General features: G+C 41.0%; 1 protein-coding gene across 1 annotated transcript; it reads left to right on the forward strand.

Annotated features, from left to right (window-relative positions):
• The first annotated feature begins 1,320 nt into the window (after positions 1–1,320).
• On the forward strand, positions 1,321–19,369 carry espl1 (extra spindle pole bodies like 1, separase). The gene is given in 34 exon segments (XM_042504556.1): positions 1,321–1,474; positions 1,637–1,725; positions 2,120–2,422; positions 2,542–3,291; positions 3,471–3,572; positions 3,713–3,824; positions 4,543–4,670; positions 4,864–5,057; positions 5,170–5,412; positions 5,590–5,734; positions 6,318–6,477; positions 6,642–6,781; positions 7,148–7,282; positions 7,374–7,490; positions 7,610–7,781; positions 7,886–8,014; positions 8,131–8,287; positions 9,525–9,634; positions 9,926–11,061; positions 11,158–11,572; positions 12,973–13,104; positions 13,291–13,504; positions 13,649–13,854; positions 14,212–14,337; positions 15,680–15,804; positions 15,903–16,058; positions 16,590–16,757; positions 17,399–17,503; positions 17,617–17,650; positions 17,653–17,731; positions 18,068–18,151; positions 18,760–18,924; positions 19,017–19,021; positions 19,024–19,369. Coding segments are annotated over 33 exon segments (6,522 nt in total). The 5' UTR covers positions 1,321–1,474; positions 1,637–1,644; the 3' UTR covers positions 19,218–19,369.

A 19,369-nucleotide genomic window follows, 5' to 3' on the forward strand; every position in this document is an offset into this window, starting at 1 on the left:
ACCCTTTCACCAGTAGATGGGGATGTCGACTCACTGTAGAGCACTAATGTGAGAAAAAAGATGTGTCTAACACAATTTTAAATTTTATCTATACTTTTATTCAGCAAATGACAACAATTTGATCCTCATTTATTGAATGATTGGATACAAATGTCATGTGTCACTTGTAACCGCAAAGCCTCTGTGAGGCCAGTCTGGAGTTACAACACTCGATCTTTCCTGCAAACTACACAGGAATTTGTCCATCGCATACAAGATTGCATGATTTTAAACCTGAGATCATTACAACACAGTCAGAGCTGTATTCGTCCAGTAATAACTGACAGAATATGACAATGAAATGATCAGCAGTAACACAACACTGATATTCTCAATGCTGGAATTTACCATACATTAGTCTTTTCTAGTGTGAATTGTCTTGTATTGGGCTACATCAATGCTATTTAGAGGATCTACTACATTTAATTGACCACTTTACTGTTACGTCCCTCAAATAGTGACACCAATGCACTGAGGCACCCTTTAGCAGCAGTATGACATGCAACAGGCAGTGGCATTTTTTTTTTTTTTTTGACACTGAAGCAACTGCAGTACTATAGAGACAGGAAGGTCTGCACAGGGTGGGTTCAATAAACTGCACTCTCACCTGGGAGACCAGTGTTTATTTCGCGTGTGAAACCAAAAGTCAACCTAGTTATTTTACAATACCAATTCTAAAAAGGTTTAGGACACTATGTAAAATTCACATACTTCCAAGGTGCACAGAGAAGGGAGATAAATCAAAGGCATGGAAACTCCAGCAACACTTGTAGTATAGTGTGACCTGATGAGGGCCACAAGGCAAAACACGTTGATCTTTTAATAAAGTTTTTTTAAAAATTGCAAGTGTTGCTGGCGTTTCTACACCTTTAAGAGGCAAATAAAAACAGAATGCTATGATTTTTAAATCTTTCTTAACCTACAACCAACTGAATATAGTACAAAGGTTATCTGCAGTGGGTCAAGAGTGGACCTGTGCCCTCTGGTGGATATGTTCACAACCAAAAATCTTTATTTATCACTCTACTCACTCTTTTTTAAAAAATGTTTTTAAATCCATGCCATTAATAAAACGAAACATTTACTTATGTTTTTATTGTTTTGATAAGTCAAACTATTGAAAGTTACTCTTCTCTTATTTTTTTATGTATTGGCTGTTTGAGTATGACTATAAAACTACAAAACCCATAAGTCTGTGTATTTCCGGGTAGAGGCGGATGTGGTGTCGGATTGGTTACCGAACACCTTTCAAAAACAGTGCGCGGGGTGACGGCGTAGTTTCCATGATTATTGAAGATTTGAATCTCTATACTTTGGTTACTTTAGCAGCAGCAGAACCGCTGCTTCATTATATATTAAGAGTATTCATTATATATCATTATGGACAATAGCCTGTCGTGAATAAACGTGTTGCTACCGGGGTGTCCTGTTGGAAGTAAGTCACTCTCTTGGTTAAGTTAGCAGACGTTAATGTACAGCGTCGTGTTGTGTTAAACGTTACGCGTGATGCTAACGTTAGCTAAGCTAAGTTCGCTTTTTCAAGGTGTAAAATCAACACAAGTTACTCTTAAATAACGTGTTTTTTTTTTTTTTACAGCTGCAAAAATGAAGTGTTTGAAAGTGGATGAGTACATCAAGCGGACTGCTTCTGTAACAGAGACGAAACTTTTACTTGAGGAACTACAGGTTAGCAAAACCACAAGTTTATTCCTGGTAACGTTACAAGGTATTTTTTTCTAACGTTAGTGTAAAAAAAGATTTCAGATGCAAGATTTAATTTGTCATTTTTCATACGTATCTGCATACATAAAAAAAGACGAAATGCTGTTATCCCAGCCCACAGCAGTGCAACATAAAATAACAAAATATTTTATTAGAACAACCATGAATATCTAAAAACTGTATGTTAAAAACAACCCTGCTTAAATTAGATTAAAACATTAACCCTAACGCCTTCAAATGAGCCAATTGTGTCTGCTCTATTAAAATAAGATGTGTTTCAGATACAAAACACCTTACAGTGCACTATTAATTTACTTCTACAAGATAATCTGAAGTTCTTTTTACAAATATTTTCCAGCATTATGTGAAGAATCAACCAGGCCTTCAGGGTCGCACGCTGTTTGACAGGGTCGTTAGAGCCTGTAACCATCAGCTTGGAGCTGGATCCCCTAATGTTGACCATGTCAGTCAGCTGGTACAGTTGGTGGAGGTGTCCCTTCAGGGCTATGATATTTCTGCAGCTCTTGTTGGTCAGAGCAGCCTGCTGTACATGGAAAAGATCATTTTCCACATTGCCAAGAAGCTCAGCTCCTTAGAAGCTCACAGTCTGTGTAGCCATGTTGCTGGGTTGCTTTACAGCAGGCTTACCCCAGCCCAACAGGTATGTGTCATTTTATATTGATAGATAATTTACATGTGTTGTATATTCCACATCTGCCCTGCATGATCACTTTTTCAATGTCAGTTTTAACAATGTTAGCGCTGTTGTATGGTCCACAGGGTGAGGACTACTGCATTCTTGTGCGGAGCTGCTTCTCAGTGCTCTGGAACGGACTATCTGCCACCAAGGACAAGAAAATCCTGAACCACCACGACAAATTTCATTTTCAGATGCAAGCTCTGAGCTTCCTACTGTTGTTGGACATAGAAAGTGCAACCCCCTCTTTTTCCAAAGCTCCTGTATACACAGAGGATGCAATCAATGAATTTGAGAGTGGCTGTGAAACAGTGACCAAGGATGATGCTTCCTTTCTTCTCCGGGAAATGCACTCACTTTTCAGCAGTTGTTGGACTGGTGGTCGAGGCTGTGAGGGTGACAGGTCCAAGCAGTCCATTGAGACATCGAGTTTATATGCGCTTTCTGAAATAATGCTTACTGCAGCAAAGGTGCTCTGTAAAGCCGGCCACTATGATCTGGCCTCCACCTTCTTGAATGAAATGGAGGGAAAGTTCAGAGATTGTGACTGTCATTGTACAGCTCTGGCACTTGGCAAATGGGCAGTAAAGATTCATTCTGCGATGAAGGCTGGCAGGGAGAGTGGCCAGGCGTTGACAGAGTGTGCCAGGGTCTTGAGGTCTCTTTCAGCTGACCTGGGGGACAGAGAAGCTCATGCAGTGCTGGAAGGTTGTGGTCTGGTAGTATGGGCTGTCGAAAGTGGCCACATCAAGGCATTAAGTGGAACTGTGTTGCTGGCTTGGTTTTCTTTTCTCGAGGAGCATCAGGAACAAATATTAAAGATTTTAAAGAAGGTGAGTGCTGTTACCAACCAGAAAAATGAGTTCTCTTCTGATTGTGTGTGTGCTAGAGGGAAATAATTCTCTAAAATTAGAGTACTGTTGGGTTTTCTTCTACGTTACAACCATAAAAGTGTTCAGAGATTATATTTATTTTCTTGAGATAACTAACCAAGTTTTTGCTTTATTTACAGAATTCAACATGCCAGGCTGAGGACAACAGACTGCAACAGGCTTTTTGTTTCAGTATTTACCAAGGCTTCGTGTTTGCTTATGAGAGCATGCTCGCGTCACAGGTGAGGCTCCTCCTCTGCTGTCAAGTTTTACGAAGACGATACTAATGGGAAAACTTAAAATGAGACAAATCAGGCAGTTGCATTTTGCTGCAGTTGTAATTGTACTCTTTTAGTACTGAGTGTGATTTTGTTGTTCTCAGCTGGAGGACAGTGACACACTGGACAGAGTGCTGTTGTATTGCCAGGCCACAGCTGGACTGATGATGAGTGCACTGCGTAAACTGTCAAGCGAAAGCCTTCTCATCAAAGCAGGTGATTATATTCTCACATTATTAATGTTGTCAGGTCACCTAAAATGCTTAAAGAATCTCGAACATCTCATATATTATTATGATATACATGGATCCTACATAATATGGAAATTGATTTTTGTACTTTCTGTGACTGGATAAGTGTGGAAAATATTTATTTTATTTTCTATTCTGTTTTCTAAAAAATACAATTCAGAAAAAAGAATGCAGCTGTAGGCTATCTTTATATACCATAACCAAATATTAAGCTTGTCTTAACATTTATGAGTTTTGCAAAGATGTAATTTTCAGAAAAGTAAACAACTATCTTTTATGAAAAAGGAAACCGTTCCTTTATGGCTGTGTTCATTGTCGTTTTTATGGAGACAATACATAACCAAGGCTGCACAGATGCAGAATTATATATATTATAACTTTTTTCAACTTTTTCTCTTTTTTTTGGCTTTTATTTATAAAAGGGGCTTAAAAGTATAGAGGAAATAAAAATATTGTTTAGTCAATATATAAAACCACTGGCAATAATCTAATGTATCATACATGTTTAAGGTTGGATTTTAAATTTATTTACATAACAAACATCAAGCTTGTTGTACTTGGTTGTCAGATATGGCCAGAAAAAATCGATCTTGAATTATGAAATAAAAAATGTGTAGGAACTCTATCCCTTACCATTTATTATATCATTAAAGCGTTTTGTTTATTTTGTCTGTGTCTTGCAGTGATTGCTGTGAGCAACTTAGCTTGTGGATTTTACAACCGGCGTCTCTATGACCAGGCCTTCACACTAGTTGAGATCCTCTGCAGGGATCTGTGCAAGAATGGCCCTGCTTCGCTCTCTGTCGATAGGGTACGCTCTTTCCATGTGTTTTGTTTGATAATGCATCACATTGTCTCTGTTTTAGACACTATATATATTGTCAGATTTCCTTATTTTAAATAGGATGTGTAGATAGGAAACCCTAATGATGCTGGGGAAAATTGTTTACATGTTCATTTTTGTGGTCATCTGTGTTATTAACATGTTTTTTTTTACTATTTAGTTGAGCCGGCTCTTCATGCTGGCTGTGCAGACGTCTCGGCGGGCTGGGCATCTGGAGCGTGCGCTAGACTGGGTGATCCTGTGGCTGAAGGCTCTGGGAGACAACATCACTACTCATATGGCTGAACCGGTTTCTCTGTGGGTGAAAACCAAGACTGACGCTGCCCGTAACTCAGAGGAGGACATCCGTCTCAGGTACAGACAGCTTCTAGAAAGAGACTTGTTGTGATTTATGATAAAATTTAGGTTCTCAGAGATATGGAATGTTAATAGAAAGCAAGTTTACAACTATCTCATCCTCTAACAGGACATTACATGATGGTTTTGGTCCTGACGTCCCAGATGAGCAAGTAATGCTTTGCCTTTTGGAGGAAGAGCTGCGTGCCTATAAGGAGGTGGCAGGAGACACGGCTCAGGAGCGTTACAACACACTGTGTGATCTGTTGGATATCTGCCATGAGGAAAGCCCCCACACACATCTACGTGCCGTCTACCTCTGTGAAATGGCCCAAGTTGTGTGTTACCAGGATTTCAGTGAACAGACTGACTGGTATGAGCTTTTTATTTGCATCATCTAATGAGCGCTGCTACTTGATCAATACAAATATGCTGTTTTGTGTGCTTGAAAATGTTCTTAGCACCATGTAAGTCTGGAGCCACGTGCTGAACTAACATGGACTGCAGTCTATCGTCTCAGTGTTCATTGTGTTAATTTCTAACTACACAGCACGGCAGTTGATTTTACCCACGAAGCTTTACAGCTCCTTGAAGAGGAACCAGAGACTCCAGAGAATGCTGACAGACTGAAGGATGACAAGGCCCATGTTTTACTTTGGCTCTATATCTGCACTCTGGAGAAGAATCTCCAGGAGGTGAGCGTCATTGGATCTGTCACAATATTGTGCATTTTTAATAACTTCTGCTCCAAAATAACAGTGAGTGAAACTGAAATTAGCATGTTAGTATACATGGTCACAGTTTTTCTCACATAGAACTACTGTAAGAATCCAAATTGGACTGTATGACTAATGAACATTTATCTGGATTTAAGTCTTAGGCTGCGGTCAAATAGTCTTTTTGCCCAAAAAAGTTCTTAAGTGAGTAAAATGACCTGAAGTGGCAGCCATGATAAGAGCTGTTCAAAATCTCTAAAAGCTAAGGAAAGGTGCTTTAGTGCTGCCTCTCTTACCCCCTTTTGTGTAGGATACACTGGGACATTCTTTACAAAAGTAGAGACACTACTACTTTAAAAAAGTGAATTTGTATAAGAGCGTCTGGTTTCTCTTAGCCTCTCGGTTTTCTTTTCCTAAGCAGCATTACAGTATGTTTGAACCTGTGCTTACACCATTTTATTAACATATCCCTTTTTCACACTTACATTAGTTTAATACACTGACCAAGTGTCTTGTGATCAATAAATAATGATTGTGTGTTTTGTTTTGTTTTTTTCGTTAGGCCATCGAAAGGGACCAAAAACGGCGAGAGTTGCGTGAGCAGACACGGTGTGCAGCCAATCCCATCGGAACCAATGATTTTGACTATGAGGACAGGCAGAAGACACAAGACAGCATCCAGGTCTATGAAGGCCTGCATTTCAACCTGGCTGCAGAGAACAGTAACAACCCCTGTTTTCATATCTTAAGTCAGCCTACTGTAGATAATATGACGTTGGATTATAATCCGCTAAATACTATTAAAGGGTCTAATCAAAAATAGGCACTTTCATTTCTTCCCGTCTCAGTGGGAGATTAATAGACATCATTATTAATTTCCTTTTAGAGTTGTGCAAGCCTTTGGAAAGAGCGCTGGATGAGTGGTCCGCTCTTCTGCACGGTCAAGTCCTGCCTTCTGTCCGAAACCCCAAACAGACCTGCAGCTCCATCACTGTGGCTGCGGCTCTCTTCAAACTCATGGGAAAGGTAACGACACAGAGCGTGGTCAAAATCATCGTGCAGGCTGTGCTTATGGTTATTTGCAGTTTCTCTTTTTAATACCAACTAGATTTTAAGCTTCTGCAAATAAGTAAACACGTCACACAATTCATAAAGCATTACATAAATCAGAGATAAGCATTATGAGTTTTTCTCCAAATATTTTAAGGTTAAATTGACTACATTTTCCTGTGGATTTAACTTAGATGGGAGTATGATAATGCAAAAAATAACAATATTTCAGAAATAATTGGTTTAAGAACTTTGGAAAATAAAGACTCCGGTGTGTAAGGGGTATTTTACGGTGTATTCTGGGGTTGGGTATTTATCAAACCTTCTCGTTCTCTCATGCAGCCTCTAAAGGCTTTAGAAGCTTACCAACTTGCGATTGGACTTTCACGTCATCTCGCTGATGCCCACGGATGTGCCAAGTCCCTCTGTCAATCAGCCAGCCTCCTCCTGGATTTGGGTACCCCTGAACTGGCTTTGGTAATGCTGTTTTGAAATACTTATCCACAGCAAACATACCACGTCTCACTTCATGTGCTTTTTCACACTTTGTTTATTGTGTTTTTTGTAGGCCCAGTTAGAGCACGCAGAAAAGTGTCTCACCTCTGTTGCCGCAGCTGACGGACCCTCTTCTCTTTCTATGCTGGCCGTTCTGTTGAAAGCTCAGTACTGCTACAGCACAGGACAGGTAGCTAACATTGTCTGCTAGCAGTATACCTCATATTATTGTGTTATTTTTGACTGGAATCGGTGTTGTTTTTTTTAATCAACTTTAATCAACCTCTTTCCTGTGTGACCATGTTTCAGGTGGATCAGGGAGTACCTTATCTGTATGAGGTGCTCAAAGAAGTGACCGAGCAGAGGCAGTCAAAGAGCTGGTACCTGCTGCGTGCTCAGATGCTCCAGACCTGCAGCTCCTATCTGAGTTTGGACACAGCTGCACTGCCACAAGCCCAGCGAAGCCAGATCACGCAGCATGGTTAGCTAAAGCATTTGCTACACTTAAAATGGTTTTAATTTTGCATTGTGAGAATCTAGAGGTTTGCAGCTTTAAATAAGTAAGCCTCTATGATTGTGTGTCAGGTATAAATAGCCCGGACACGGCTCTGTATGAAAGTCTGAAGCTTCTCTGCAGCCTGCTGGTCACTTTAGTCGGGAAGGGCCTGTATGGGACGAAAGGCAGCAGCTCAGAAGTGCAATTCATTGACCAAGGTACGTTTGTCCCACACATAGACTGACAAAACATGTGCTACTACCTTATTGATGTTTCTTTTAGTGCTGTCTGCCATGTTTATCCTCTCCCTCTCTGTCTTTTGATCAATGAACAGGAGATAACTTGGTGCTGAAGTGGCAGCTGCTCTCAGAGCTGTTAAACTGCTCTGTGAAGGTGGTGGCTGTGAGGAGCAGCTGCGGGGCCGTCAATGATGCCAGGCTCCAATGTCTTGAAGCTCTGAAACTAGCCATCAAGCTGCAAGCACTCAGCCAGTAAGTTTTTGTGCATGGTTAAAAAAAATGCTAATGGTGAAGATTGGTCCAAAAGATAGCTTGTGCACTTATATTATCACTTTGTACTAGACTTTCTTAAATAGTGTTTTCTGTTTCCTTGATATAGGACAGGCAAAGATTATAAATCAAGCCCCCACCACCCATATCTCCATGTAATGGTGTACTGATTGATCAGCCGCTGATCATTATCAGTCCCGTCCTTAATAGTTTGAAGGCCAATCACATTACGCAAAACATGCGAGACATTTTTCTCTGTGCACTGCTAAAACAGCTTCACAAGTCTGGCAGTTCTGATGAACTGTAGCTCACACTGAACAGCCACGGTTTACTGCTAACCTGACGTACATCTCATCTGCCTGTTCCCAGTGCAGACACCTCATCTCTCCTCACTTACCACACACACACACACACACACACAGGGCATTTAATGCTTCTGTAACACTAGATGTCAAATGTTCATCTAAACTCCACATGCAGAAGCAATTGCTACAGCATATTGGGTACTGAAAGCATTTATTTAAAGTAATTTTGACATCCATAACTGTGTACAACTATGTCTCCAAAGCCCTTCTCGTGTCAGCTGGCGCGCTAAATTTCTTCCATCTGGAAACAAAGAGAGATGAATATGATGATGACGATGGTTTGCTCTGTGGATCACAATCAAGTGTAGGTCACGAAATAGTATCGGGTGCTCATGGAAGACGGGAAACAACAGGATGAAACAAGAGGGACTTTGAGGGCCTCCAAGAGTTTGAGAATGTGAAAAACGAGGAGTTATTACATTAAAAAGCCTTTATTTTAGTGGCTAAATCGTTAAAAAAGCCAACATGTTTCGACGAAACACCAGTCTTCGTCAGGGCTTCAAAAACAGCACCGCTGCTGGAAAAATCAACAGCCCTGCAATTAATCTTAATTTTAAATAGCTTCTTATGGATTGTTTTAAGGCTGCCATAGAGGTGCTGATTCAACTGTAATAGGGCGCACTTACTTTATGGTGGTGTAGATGAGCTATGTTGGATATATACCTAAAAGAACACAGTATGATAACTGTATGAATTTGTTCAGCATCAGTACATGCTTAGTAGTACTATACTTTACAAAAGGGCCACAATACAGCACAAATAGATATGCACTTTACAGAAGAGCCAATGTGGTCACACTACAATGGATTTTGTTGGAATTTACTGTTTTCTTGACCCTTTTTTTGTCATTATAGATGTGCTGAGCTGCTGGTGATGAAAGCTGAGTTGGAGTTAATGCAGGGGGAGAGAGAGGAATGTGGAATTGATTTAGATAAAGTTAGAAACCTGCTGGAGCTTTGCACAGGTCTGTAAAATTCAAAATGTTCTCAGTTTAAATAAGACTGGACCTTGGTTGAATATTATTGTTTGACTTTAGTAAAACTGTATTGTGATAATTTATTGCAGGATGTTATTGTATTTTGAAAAATTGTGTTGTCCATGTTAATAATTCCAAGTAAACTTGCAAAATAATTGATTGCAGTTTCTGTTTTATGTATTAGGACTATTGTCTTCTGTAATGCAACAGCCTCACATTAGACGTCATGTCGGTTGCCTTGAACTAGTTAATGAACTTGTTTGTATTTCTTTTCCTCAGATTTTTCTGATCAGGTGCAGAAGGCAGAAGTGAAAATCAAACCTAGAAAAGGTCGTCCCGCGCAGAAACCTCAGTCTCCCCTTCCTGCCTTGGAGGATGATCTTACAGGCATCCTGAGTACTCGGTGGATTGGCAAAGAACCTGTGGTGGGGGATCTGGCCAGTTCCCCGCCTCTCAAAGCCCAGCCTCGCCGCTGGCTCTCCTCTCTGGCTCACCAATCTGACTGCCACTGCCCGTGCTGCTCTGAGCCCTGTCTTGGCCGTGCCACCGCTCGCTGGGCGGCCACACGGGCTGATCTGGTCCTCCAGCTCGATCCCAATGAAGCCAAAGTCACTTTGAAACTTCAAACATTAACATTAGCTCGCTGTAAGAGTGTTGCTGCCAAACTTGGTGCAAAATTGGCTAAACTCTTCCCTCCCCGTGGTCCTGCCAAAGGCTCCTCGAAACCCTCTCTGATGCAGGATGTGATGGGCCGTGTGTACCTTCGCATGGCCCTGTGTGGGCTGGAACCAAGGCTTAATAAGGTCTGCAGTATATGGAAGGTACTGGAAGCCGGCTTGACGTTTGTTGATTCCAAACCTTCTCCTGTGCTAAGACCTGTCAGAGCCGGCCTTATGGCAACCAAAGCTATCGTGTCATTGGTTCACTTGGCTGCAAAAAAGGGCTGCAGCCCAGAGGAGCTTTTCTCAAATGCTTGGACTTGGAATTCACCAAAAGAGCTAAAATCAGAACAGAAAGCAGGGCCTCCATCATCGTCACATAAGAAGCCTAAAGAGTCCATCAGAGACTCAGATCTTCCTGACAAAACAAAGGACGTAAAAAAGGTCAAAGTTGTCAAGCCCAGGATTCAAGTGATTGGTGCCTCAAGCAAAGGAAAGGGGCTGGTTCCCATGACACCAGTGGTCGTAAAGTCCAAGCCGTCTTCTGGGGAGCTTAGCGCTTTTGACTTTAACACATCGGTACCAACGTTGGCCTGTACTCCTGCTCAGAGAGTAAAAGCCCCTGCCTCAGTGCTGAAAGCGCCGAGGACGGCCCCGAAGCTACAGTTTCATGTGTATGAAGAGTTGTCACCTGTTCAAGACAAAGCCCAACCTGTGCCCGCTGCCCCCAAACGCACAAAGAAATCGCGTTTCAAGGTGGGTGTCTGATTAAAGTAGAGGTTTTATTGTTACAAAAATGTACTGCTTTTTATGTTTCTATGAAAATGATCTTCCAAAATATTTCTAATACAGTTGGAGTTTAGCGATGAAAGTGACACAGAAGCCACCCAGGCAGAGCCCAAAGAAAAAACAGATGTCCCTAAAAAGAGAACCACTACTAGAAGAGCCACCCAAAACAGTAAAGCAACTTCAGATCCACCTGCAGAGAGGGTCCTACCCAAGAGGCAGGCCAGGGGTAAGAAAACCACTGCGGCACCTCGAGGAACTTCTTCTGAGGATGACGAGGCTTTAGTCTGTCAGCCAGCCACAACAAGAAGAGGAAGAACCAGGCGGGAGCTGGCCAGGGCAGAGGCAGATTCAATGGAGGAGCCAGACAAGATGAGAACCATTGAAGAAGAAACTACTGAAGTTCTGGACATCAGCATTGAGCAGCTCAGGACGTCAGACACTGAGGCTGAAGACAATCCTGCTTCAAGTAAAGAGAATGGTGTGTATTTTGTAAACATGGTTCAATTTTCCATTAAAGATATAATTTGAATTTTTTTGAAGTAGGTTTGTGTGAGGTATCCACAGTCATACAGCAGACGGTTGGCACGCCTCCAGTTTGGAGAAGCGGCAGGAATACCGTCGTGGAAGCTAAGCAATGTACTGCTGTGAACAGGAGAGAAAACATTATGAGCCACCTTAAAAAAAAAAAATCAATATCAGTTTAAATGTATGCTATATCTAGATAATTTTCACTGCTTTACCTTGTTGTCAGACAGCCTTTTCCAATGGGGAACTAAAGCAGTTATATTCATCTGTGGTCTCTTCAAAGCCACCAGACTCCATTAACCAATATCTAGCAAAAAAAGGAGTTTTGCTGGTCTACCACTGCCTTGATTAGTTGGAGTTTTGTGTGTGTGTGTGTGTGTGTGTGTGTGTGTGTGTGTGTGTGTGTGTGTGTGTGTGTGTGTGTGTGTGTGTGTGTGTGTGTGTGTGTGTGTGTGTGTGTGTGTGTGTGTGTGTGTGTGTGTGTTGAGCTATTTTGTCACTGGTGGATTCGAACTAACCCTTTGAAACACAAAAGTCACATAATAACTGATAATCCATATTCAGCAAAGTAAAATTACTGTTATGTGAATAGATTCTGGCATTAACAAGTTGGGAAATGCTTCAGTTCCCCATCGTAAAAGGGCTGTCTGACTTCAAGATAAAGCAGTGAAAATATTCTAAATATAGCATCCTTAGCTTCCATGGCAGAACTTCTGTTTGCGTCTAGAAACTAACACCTCCTGTTTGCAATACACTAACAACTGATCAATACCTCATTCAACCCCACATAGAAAAAATCTGAATCATCCCTGTAATTAGAATATATAACTTAATTATACTTACCTAGCATTCACGCAAAATAACCATGCACCATGATAACTTTATTCATTCCATTCATATCATATTGTAATGTGTATGTATGTGTGTGTGTGTGTGTATATATATATATATATATATATATATATATATATATATATATATATATATATATATATATATATATATATATATATATATATATATATATATATATATATATGTGTGTGTGTGTGTGTGTGTGTGTATATGTATGTATGTATATATATATATGTGCGTGTATATATACGTAAACATTTTATTTAATGATGGAGTTCCTGAAATCCCAAATGTCCTAATATCTCACTGAAATTTTAACAATATGTTTGAGAAAAAAACGTGGATTTTGGCATGCTATTGAGCAGTATGACAACTAGAGAGTATGTAATGTGTTGAATACCAGGAAATAAGACCAACATTTGCAATTCTTGTCATTACAGTATCTCACAAAATTTGTATACAGGCCAAAGTTGTAATCTGTTCCTTGACTCTCTGTAGACATAGATTTCGAGGTGCTGCGGAGGGATCTGTGTTGTGATCTGGAGAGAGACGACTTGTCTGAACTGAGGAGCGCAGGTCATCTGAGAGAAGGTCCACAAACGCACATCTCTCATTCAGACACCAGGCCCGGTGAGTCTTTGCACTGCTGCAGGTGGTCTGCAGTGATGCTGTATCTTCATGGTTCATGCGGAAGTCAGAATCTGATGTGTTACCTGCTGTGCCATTATAAAAGAGGCATTTCTTTAAAGGTCTTAAATTTAGTCCTTGTACCTTCTTAACTCTTGATCCAGTTTTACTTTATTTTTTTATCCTCAGACAATCTTTCTCTGGAGGATGTTGAGTCATTGCTCCGCTCAGCCTGGTTGGACCTCCAGCACTTCCCCTCCCCCACCATCTACCCGACTCTCTGTGGTCTTCTGGCTTTGACTCAGGGACAGCAAGACCCCATAACTACAGCAATGCTGCATGCCCAGTCCTTGGGCATCACGAGTCGTCATCGCACAATCAGACATTTAGCCGGTTGTCTCAAGTAAGCCTGTTTGTTGAATGTATGGTGTCAACTTGATTTTGCTCTTACCAACATTTAGGTCTTCTTATCAAGATATCTTAGACTCTGTTAGAAAAAAAAATTCCAAATAGTTTAATTCCCGTCTTTAATGTGTCACTCAAACAGAAAGTTGAGAAAGGCGTCCAGTGAGCTGGCAGACAAGATGGATGCGCTGAGTCTGGATGAGCTCCATCCAAACGAGTCCAAAAAGTCTACAGAACAGAAGCTGTCACAGCTGGAGAACATCTTCTCTTTCCCAACGGCTGACCCCTCTACCTTCCCCAGGAGCCACTGTCAAGAGTTTATCCAGCAAATTCAACACCTTCCTCCAGGTAAACTATGAAATACTGTCTCGTTCTCAGTAGCAAAATGGGAACATTTTCATGTTTGATTCTATAAAGATGTGCTTCACATGTGTCAACAATGCATTATGACAGGTTATAGCAAAATTTTGGAAACTGATAATTCTGTGGATTTTGATCTCAGAGTTCAGAGATCTCAGGTTTACATAGTCTGACTTCTAATATGTCATTCCTTTTACGACTGTTACTATATTTAGTATCCACTTTTTTGTCTTGTCTATAGTGCGATAGAATTCAGATTACTGGATGTTTCGGTGGTTGTGTAAAATGTATTGTACTTATGTATGATACTCTTTCTCTCTGTGCATCCCTCTCTTTCCTGCACAGGGGTGACAGTGTGTGTGATGTCTGTGCTTGGAGTGAGGCCTGCGGAGATGGGTGACAGCATCATACTGTCACGTCTTGAGAAGGGGTCTACCCCTGTCACTGTTCACATCCCAACCTCTAAACAACAGGTGAGGAAGGTGAATGAAACCAGATAATTGTATCATAAATGCCTTCTGCTTTAGCAATTTGGTGACACAGCTGACCTTAAAATCTTACAATGCTGACTCCCCCATCCTTTACCAGGAATATCAAATAGCCTTTACCAAAGAGAAAATAACTTTTACATCTACTTTAACTGAGTACATCTATAAAGTCATCTATCAAAATTAAGAGGTTTATATCATAGGATAGTCACAGGAACTGCTTTCATTGTGTCAGTAAGCGATTTTGTAACAAAAAACTGCTGAGCAGTAAAATACTGTTATGTATAAGAAGTATTTTAAAGAGATAGTTTGAATTTTTTGAAGCGGGGTTGTATTGTCTATCGTCAGTGTATTACACAGAGTAGATGGTTGTCAGTAAACCCCCAGTTTGGAGAAGCAGACAGAAATACTGCCATAGAAGCTGAGCAATGTACTGCTGTGTGTGGCAGCAGTTACTTTGGAAGTTAATATATAGATAAGTTTCACTGTCAGTTCATTCCTCCTTGGGAAATTGCTAACTAATGAAAAGGTAGAGCAGTGAGAATATTCTACATATAGGGCTTTTTTTGGGACATGTTTTATGTGACTAAAATATGTTTAGGTCCTGTCCACAGCAGTTCATTGTTTAACTTCTGTGCCATTACTCGTGTCACATTTTCCAGGCCTGGAAATGTCATGGAATTAGTAAAAAATATTAAGTTTTGTAGAAATCATGGAAATTTTATTTGTAATGAATGTGTTACAGTAGTCTTCTGTGGATAACCTTCCACGAAATAACACAAGAACAAGAACATAACGTAGCTTTAACATGCGTCTGTGTGATGTTTATTTTCTCCTCACTTTCCATCTCACCCTTCATGTATGCCAAATATCTGAAATTACATCAATAGAATATGAATGTGGTATGTTAAAAAATGGCCAGGGAGGAAAAGGAAAAAAATAACATTTTGTCCTTAAAGTCATGGAAAAGGTCTTGAATTTTATCCATAAAAATGTTTGGGAACCCTGGTTTAAGTATCTCATACAGCCCTACTTTAAAAAAAACAGACAAAAATTTACATCCCAGGTTCTAACTTTGCCTCTGTCTTTGCCTCTGTCTTTGCCTCTGTCTCTGTCTTTGCCTCTGTCTTTGTCTCTGTCTTTGCCTCTGTCTTTGCCTCTGTCTTTGCCTCTGTCTTTGCCTCTGTCTTTGCCTCTGTCTTTGTCTCTGTCTTTGCCTCTGTCTTTGCCTCTGTCTTTGCCTCTGTCTTTGCCTCTGTCTTTGCCTCTGTCTTTGTCTCTGTCTTTGCCTCTGTCTTTGCCTCTGTCTTTGCCTCCCTGTTGTGCAGCACCCATCAGCTGGCTGGTGCAGGAGATAGACAGAATTCAGGTGGAGCAGAAAGCCGTGAGCTGTGTCTCTGAGAAAGCCAAGTGGTGGGAGGGCCGCAGGGCGCTCGACTCTCGAGTAGAGGTAAGTTATGAAGCGACACTTCCACTAGGACATGTAGACCAATTAACAGGACACAGAAACAATTTTTTTTTCTAAATGACCTCCTATCTTTCTTTCAGCGCCTGTTGAAGGAGATGGAGGCATTGCTGGGCTGCTGGAGGAGCCTTCTTTTACCTCTTTCATTGGATCCTGCACTCTCCAAAGAGGCTCAGCACCTTTGCAAGTCCTTGTCTGCAAAGGGAGTGACAATGACAATCAGTGAGGAAATGTTGAAGGTGTGTAGGTTTTTTGGCTCCAATGACCTTTAGCATTAGCATCTGACCTTTCATTCTGTCTTTGTTTCAAAAGCACAGGGTTTCCACCATCATGAAAAATCTGCGAAGGTCATGAAATCTCAAAATCTCATTTTCCAGGTCTGGAAGAGTCATGGAACTGGCTTGGAATTTTATGTGAATAAAATTAATTGTTACAGTAATCTTTTGGGGATAACCTTCCACGGAATAAACATAATGGCAAATGTATTTTGTGTAAGTGAGCTGTTGACTTAACAGTTCTAATATGCATCTGATAGTTGCATAAAAGGACGTGCGATGTCCAGTACGGCAAACTGTGTAGAAAAGTAACCAGGCCGGCAAGTGCTACGGACACAGTGAAGCATTTCCAAAATAGAAATTTTATCATGGGTACTTGAAGAGTCTTGTAAAATCTTTCCATTTTGTCCATGAAAATGTGTGGAAACCATGAAAGCAGCAAGACAAGAAACGAAACAAAACTAACCGCTGACACCTGTGCCTTCTGTGTTTCAGGCTGTGCTTTCTGCCTCTCCTGTGCTCTCCCAAGAAGACCTGCAGAGATTTGCTCTGGGAGTGTCTCCACAGTGGGACGCAGAGTGTTACCAACTTCTCCACACAGCAGTATCCCAGCTCGCTGACAGAGACGAACCCCGCGGTCATGTGGTTCTCATCCTGGACAAGGTTGGTTTCATCATCTCTGTTAAATACTGAATTTACCTGTAGTCTCATTTAAACACAGAAGTGCTTTCTGAAGGTGGAAAATGGCTCCTGTTACAACATGTCCTGTCTGAGGAAGGATCATTCTAAAATGTAGAGCAGGCATGTCCAAAGTCCAGGCCAGAGGGCCAATCGTGGCCCTCGGACCAGTTTTAAATGGCCCTTGATTTGACTTTAAAAGTATATTGCCTGCCACACAATATTGGTGAATTAAGCATGAGCACTTTGCATTTTTGCCTTCACCTCACAACGGCAGGACTGTAACACAGCTTGCAGACATCCATCAAGTAGAAACTAATGTGTTTTCATAAACAGACAGTAAACAAGCAAACTCAACAGTTACCAAACATTTCCTGCCACGTACCAGACATGCCACCGTTAAGAACAGTGAGGACTGCTGCTCTCTCGGGAGGGGTGTAAAGTTGATCACATCACTAAGAGTTGAAAGGTTGTTTTTCTTGATTATACTTTTTTTTGCATCATCATTTAATGTGAGAAGCGGCTTTCCCCCAAGTATTTTCACATTACATAATCTGGCCCGCACTTAGAAAGGTTTGGACACCCCTGATGTAGAGGCATCACCTCGTGTTGTGTTTCCTTTGCAGTACCTTCAGAAGCTGCCGTGGGAGAGCATCTCCATCCTGAAGTCTCGCTCCGTCAGCCGGATGCCGTCTCTGCACTCACTGATTGGACTGAGCATTCAGAAAGAGGTCAGATTGAGCTCCAGGACTGTGGAGACACGGCCTGTTGTGCAGATACTTCATGACACTTGAGTTCACTGGTGGTTATGAACATTGTTATGTAAATTATTTTCCCTCTTTAGACTGACTCTCGGTCCATCCTGAAGCAAGGTGTGGATGCAGGCAGGTGTTTTATGTGCTTGACCCTGATGCCAATTTAGGAAACTCGCAAGACCGCTTCAAGGAATGGTTTAGCAGGTAAGACCAGTTCTCATGACGGTTTGATTCATCTGTGTGTCTTGTGCCATTGTCATGTGTTCTTCCCATTTACAACTTTACCACACACACACACACACACACACACACACACACACACACACACACACACACACACACACACACACACACACCAAATGGGCTGAAAATTCATGCACTTTCATTATTTTTAAGTGAGTTTTCTGTCTTGTTTGTACTGTACTTTTTTTTTGCTTTATTTATCTAGTACAAACCTCGCTTTGCTGCTGTAATAATGAAGATTTCCCAGTTGTGGCACTAATAAAGGATTATCTTATTTTATTGCCATTCTCATTAAAGTAAACTGGACTGGGACGGTGTGTGTGGAGTTGCTCCTGACTCGGGTCGGCTGGAAGAAGCTGTCGCTACAAAAGATCTATACATGTGAGTTTGTGATTTTAAATATCCTCCTGAAGGAAGAGGAAACAGTTACAGTTCACAACACTGCCAGATAATATCAATAATGTTATAATAAAAATTCATTCAAAATCATCTAGAAGTTTGTTGCTGATCAGAGGTGAAATAATTAGTGGATTATTCAGTTAGTCAGTTGACAGGAAACAGTTTTGATGACTGTCATTCTTTTCAAGCAGAAAGCAGAAACCTAAAATTATATTGGTTTATTGGTATATTTACTGGCCCTCTCTCACAGTGAATTTATTATCTTTGGGTTTTGGACTGTTGAAAATAAACAACTTGAAGGAGTAATCTCGGACTCCAGACTTGTGATGGACATGTTTTCCTATTTTATGACAATTTAATGACCAAAAAATTGAGTCTTTTAAGTAGAAAATAGTCTCCAGATTAATCTAAGGACATTAACCGTTATGTAGCCCTGCAGCTGAAGAGGATGTCTTTATAATTTTAAAATAAGCAAGAGGATTAAAACACACTATTTTTGTGTAATTGTTGGGGTTTTTGTCTTCATAAGTTCATTTTTCAAGGTTTTCATTCAATCTGTTTTCATTTGGTCCTCTCTGTCCCTCTTTTAGTTACGTGGGTCACGGTGCAGGCGCTCGATTCCTCGACAGCCAGGCGGTCCTGAAGCGGCAGATGAGAGTAGCCTCTCTGCTTTTTGGCTGCAGCAGTGCTGCTCTGGCAGTGCGCGGGAATCAGGAAGGACAGGGCATCATCCTTAATTACCTCATAGCAGGCTGGTGAGATATCTCTCTTTACTTCCTGTAGAATAAAGATCTGTTAATAATATCCTCTTAATATGTTCCTATTTCTTTTTTTCCCTTCTTCTTAGCCCCTTTTTTTGGGAAACCTGTGGGATGTCACAGATAGGGATATTGATCGCTTCACTAAAGCCTTGTTGGAGTCGTGGTTTTCTGCCGGGCCCGGAGCTTCTCTCCTGGATTATATGGGCTCATCACGTCAGGCCACACACCTGAAACACGTGATAGGAGCTGCACCTGTGGTCTACGGCTTACCAGTTCACCTGCAGTAGATGGGCTGCCAAACCAAAACTCTTTCAAAATAAACAGGATGTGAACAGTCTATACAGTATCTACATTTTATTGTTTCAGCACCAAGCTGGAGGACATGACTTTAACTTTTTAAAAGTTGTTAATTCTTGATTTTTGCAGGTTTTGAAGATTA

This window comes from Plectropomus leopardus, chromosome 2 (genome assembly GCF_008729295.1).
Source record: "Plectropomus leopardus isolate mb chromosome 2, YSFRI_Pleo_2.0, whole genome shotgun sequence".
Lineage (NCBI taxonomy): Eukaryota > Metazoa > Chordata > Actinopteri > Perciformes > Serranidae > Plectropomus > Plectropomus leopardus.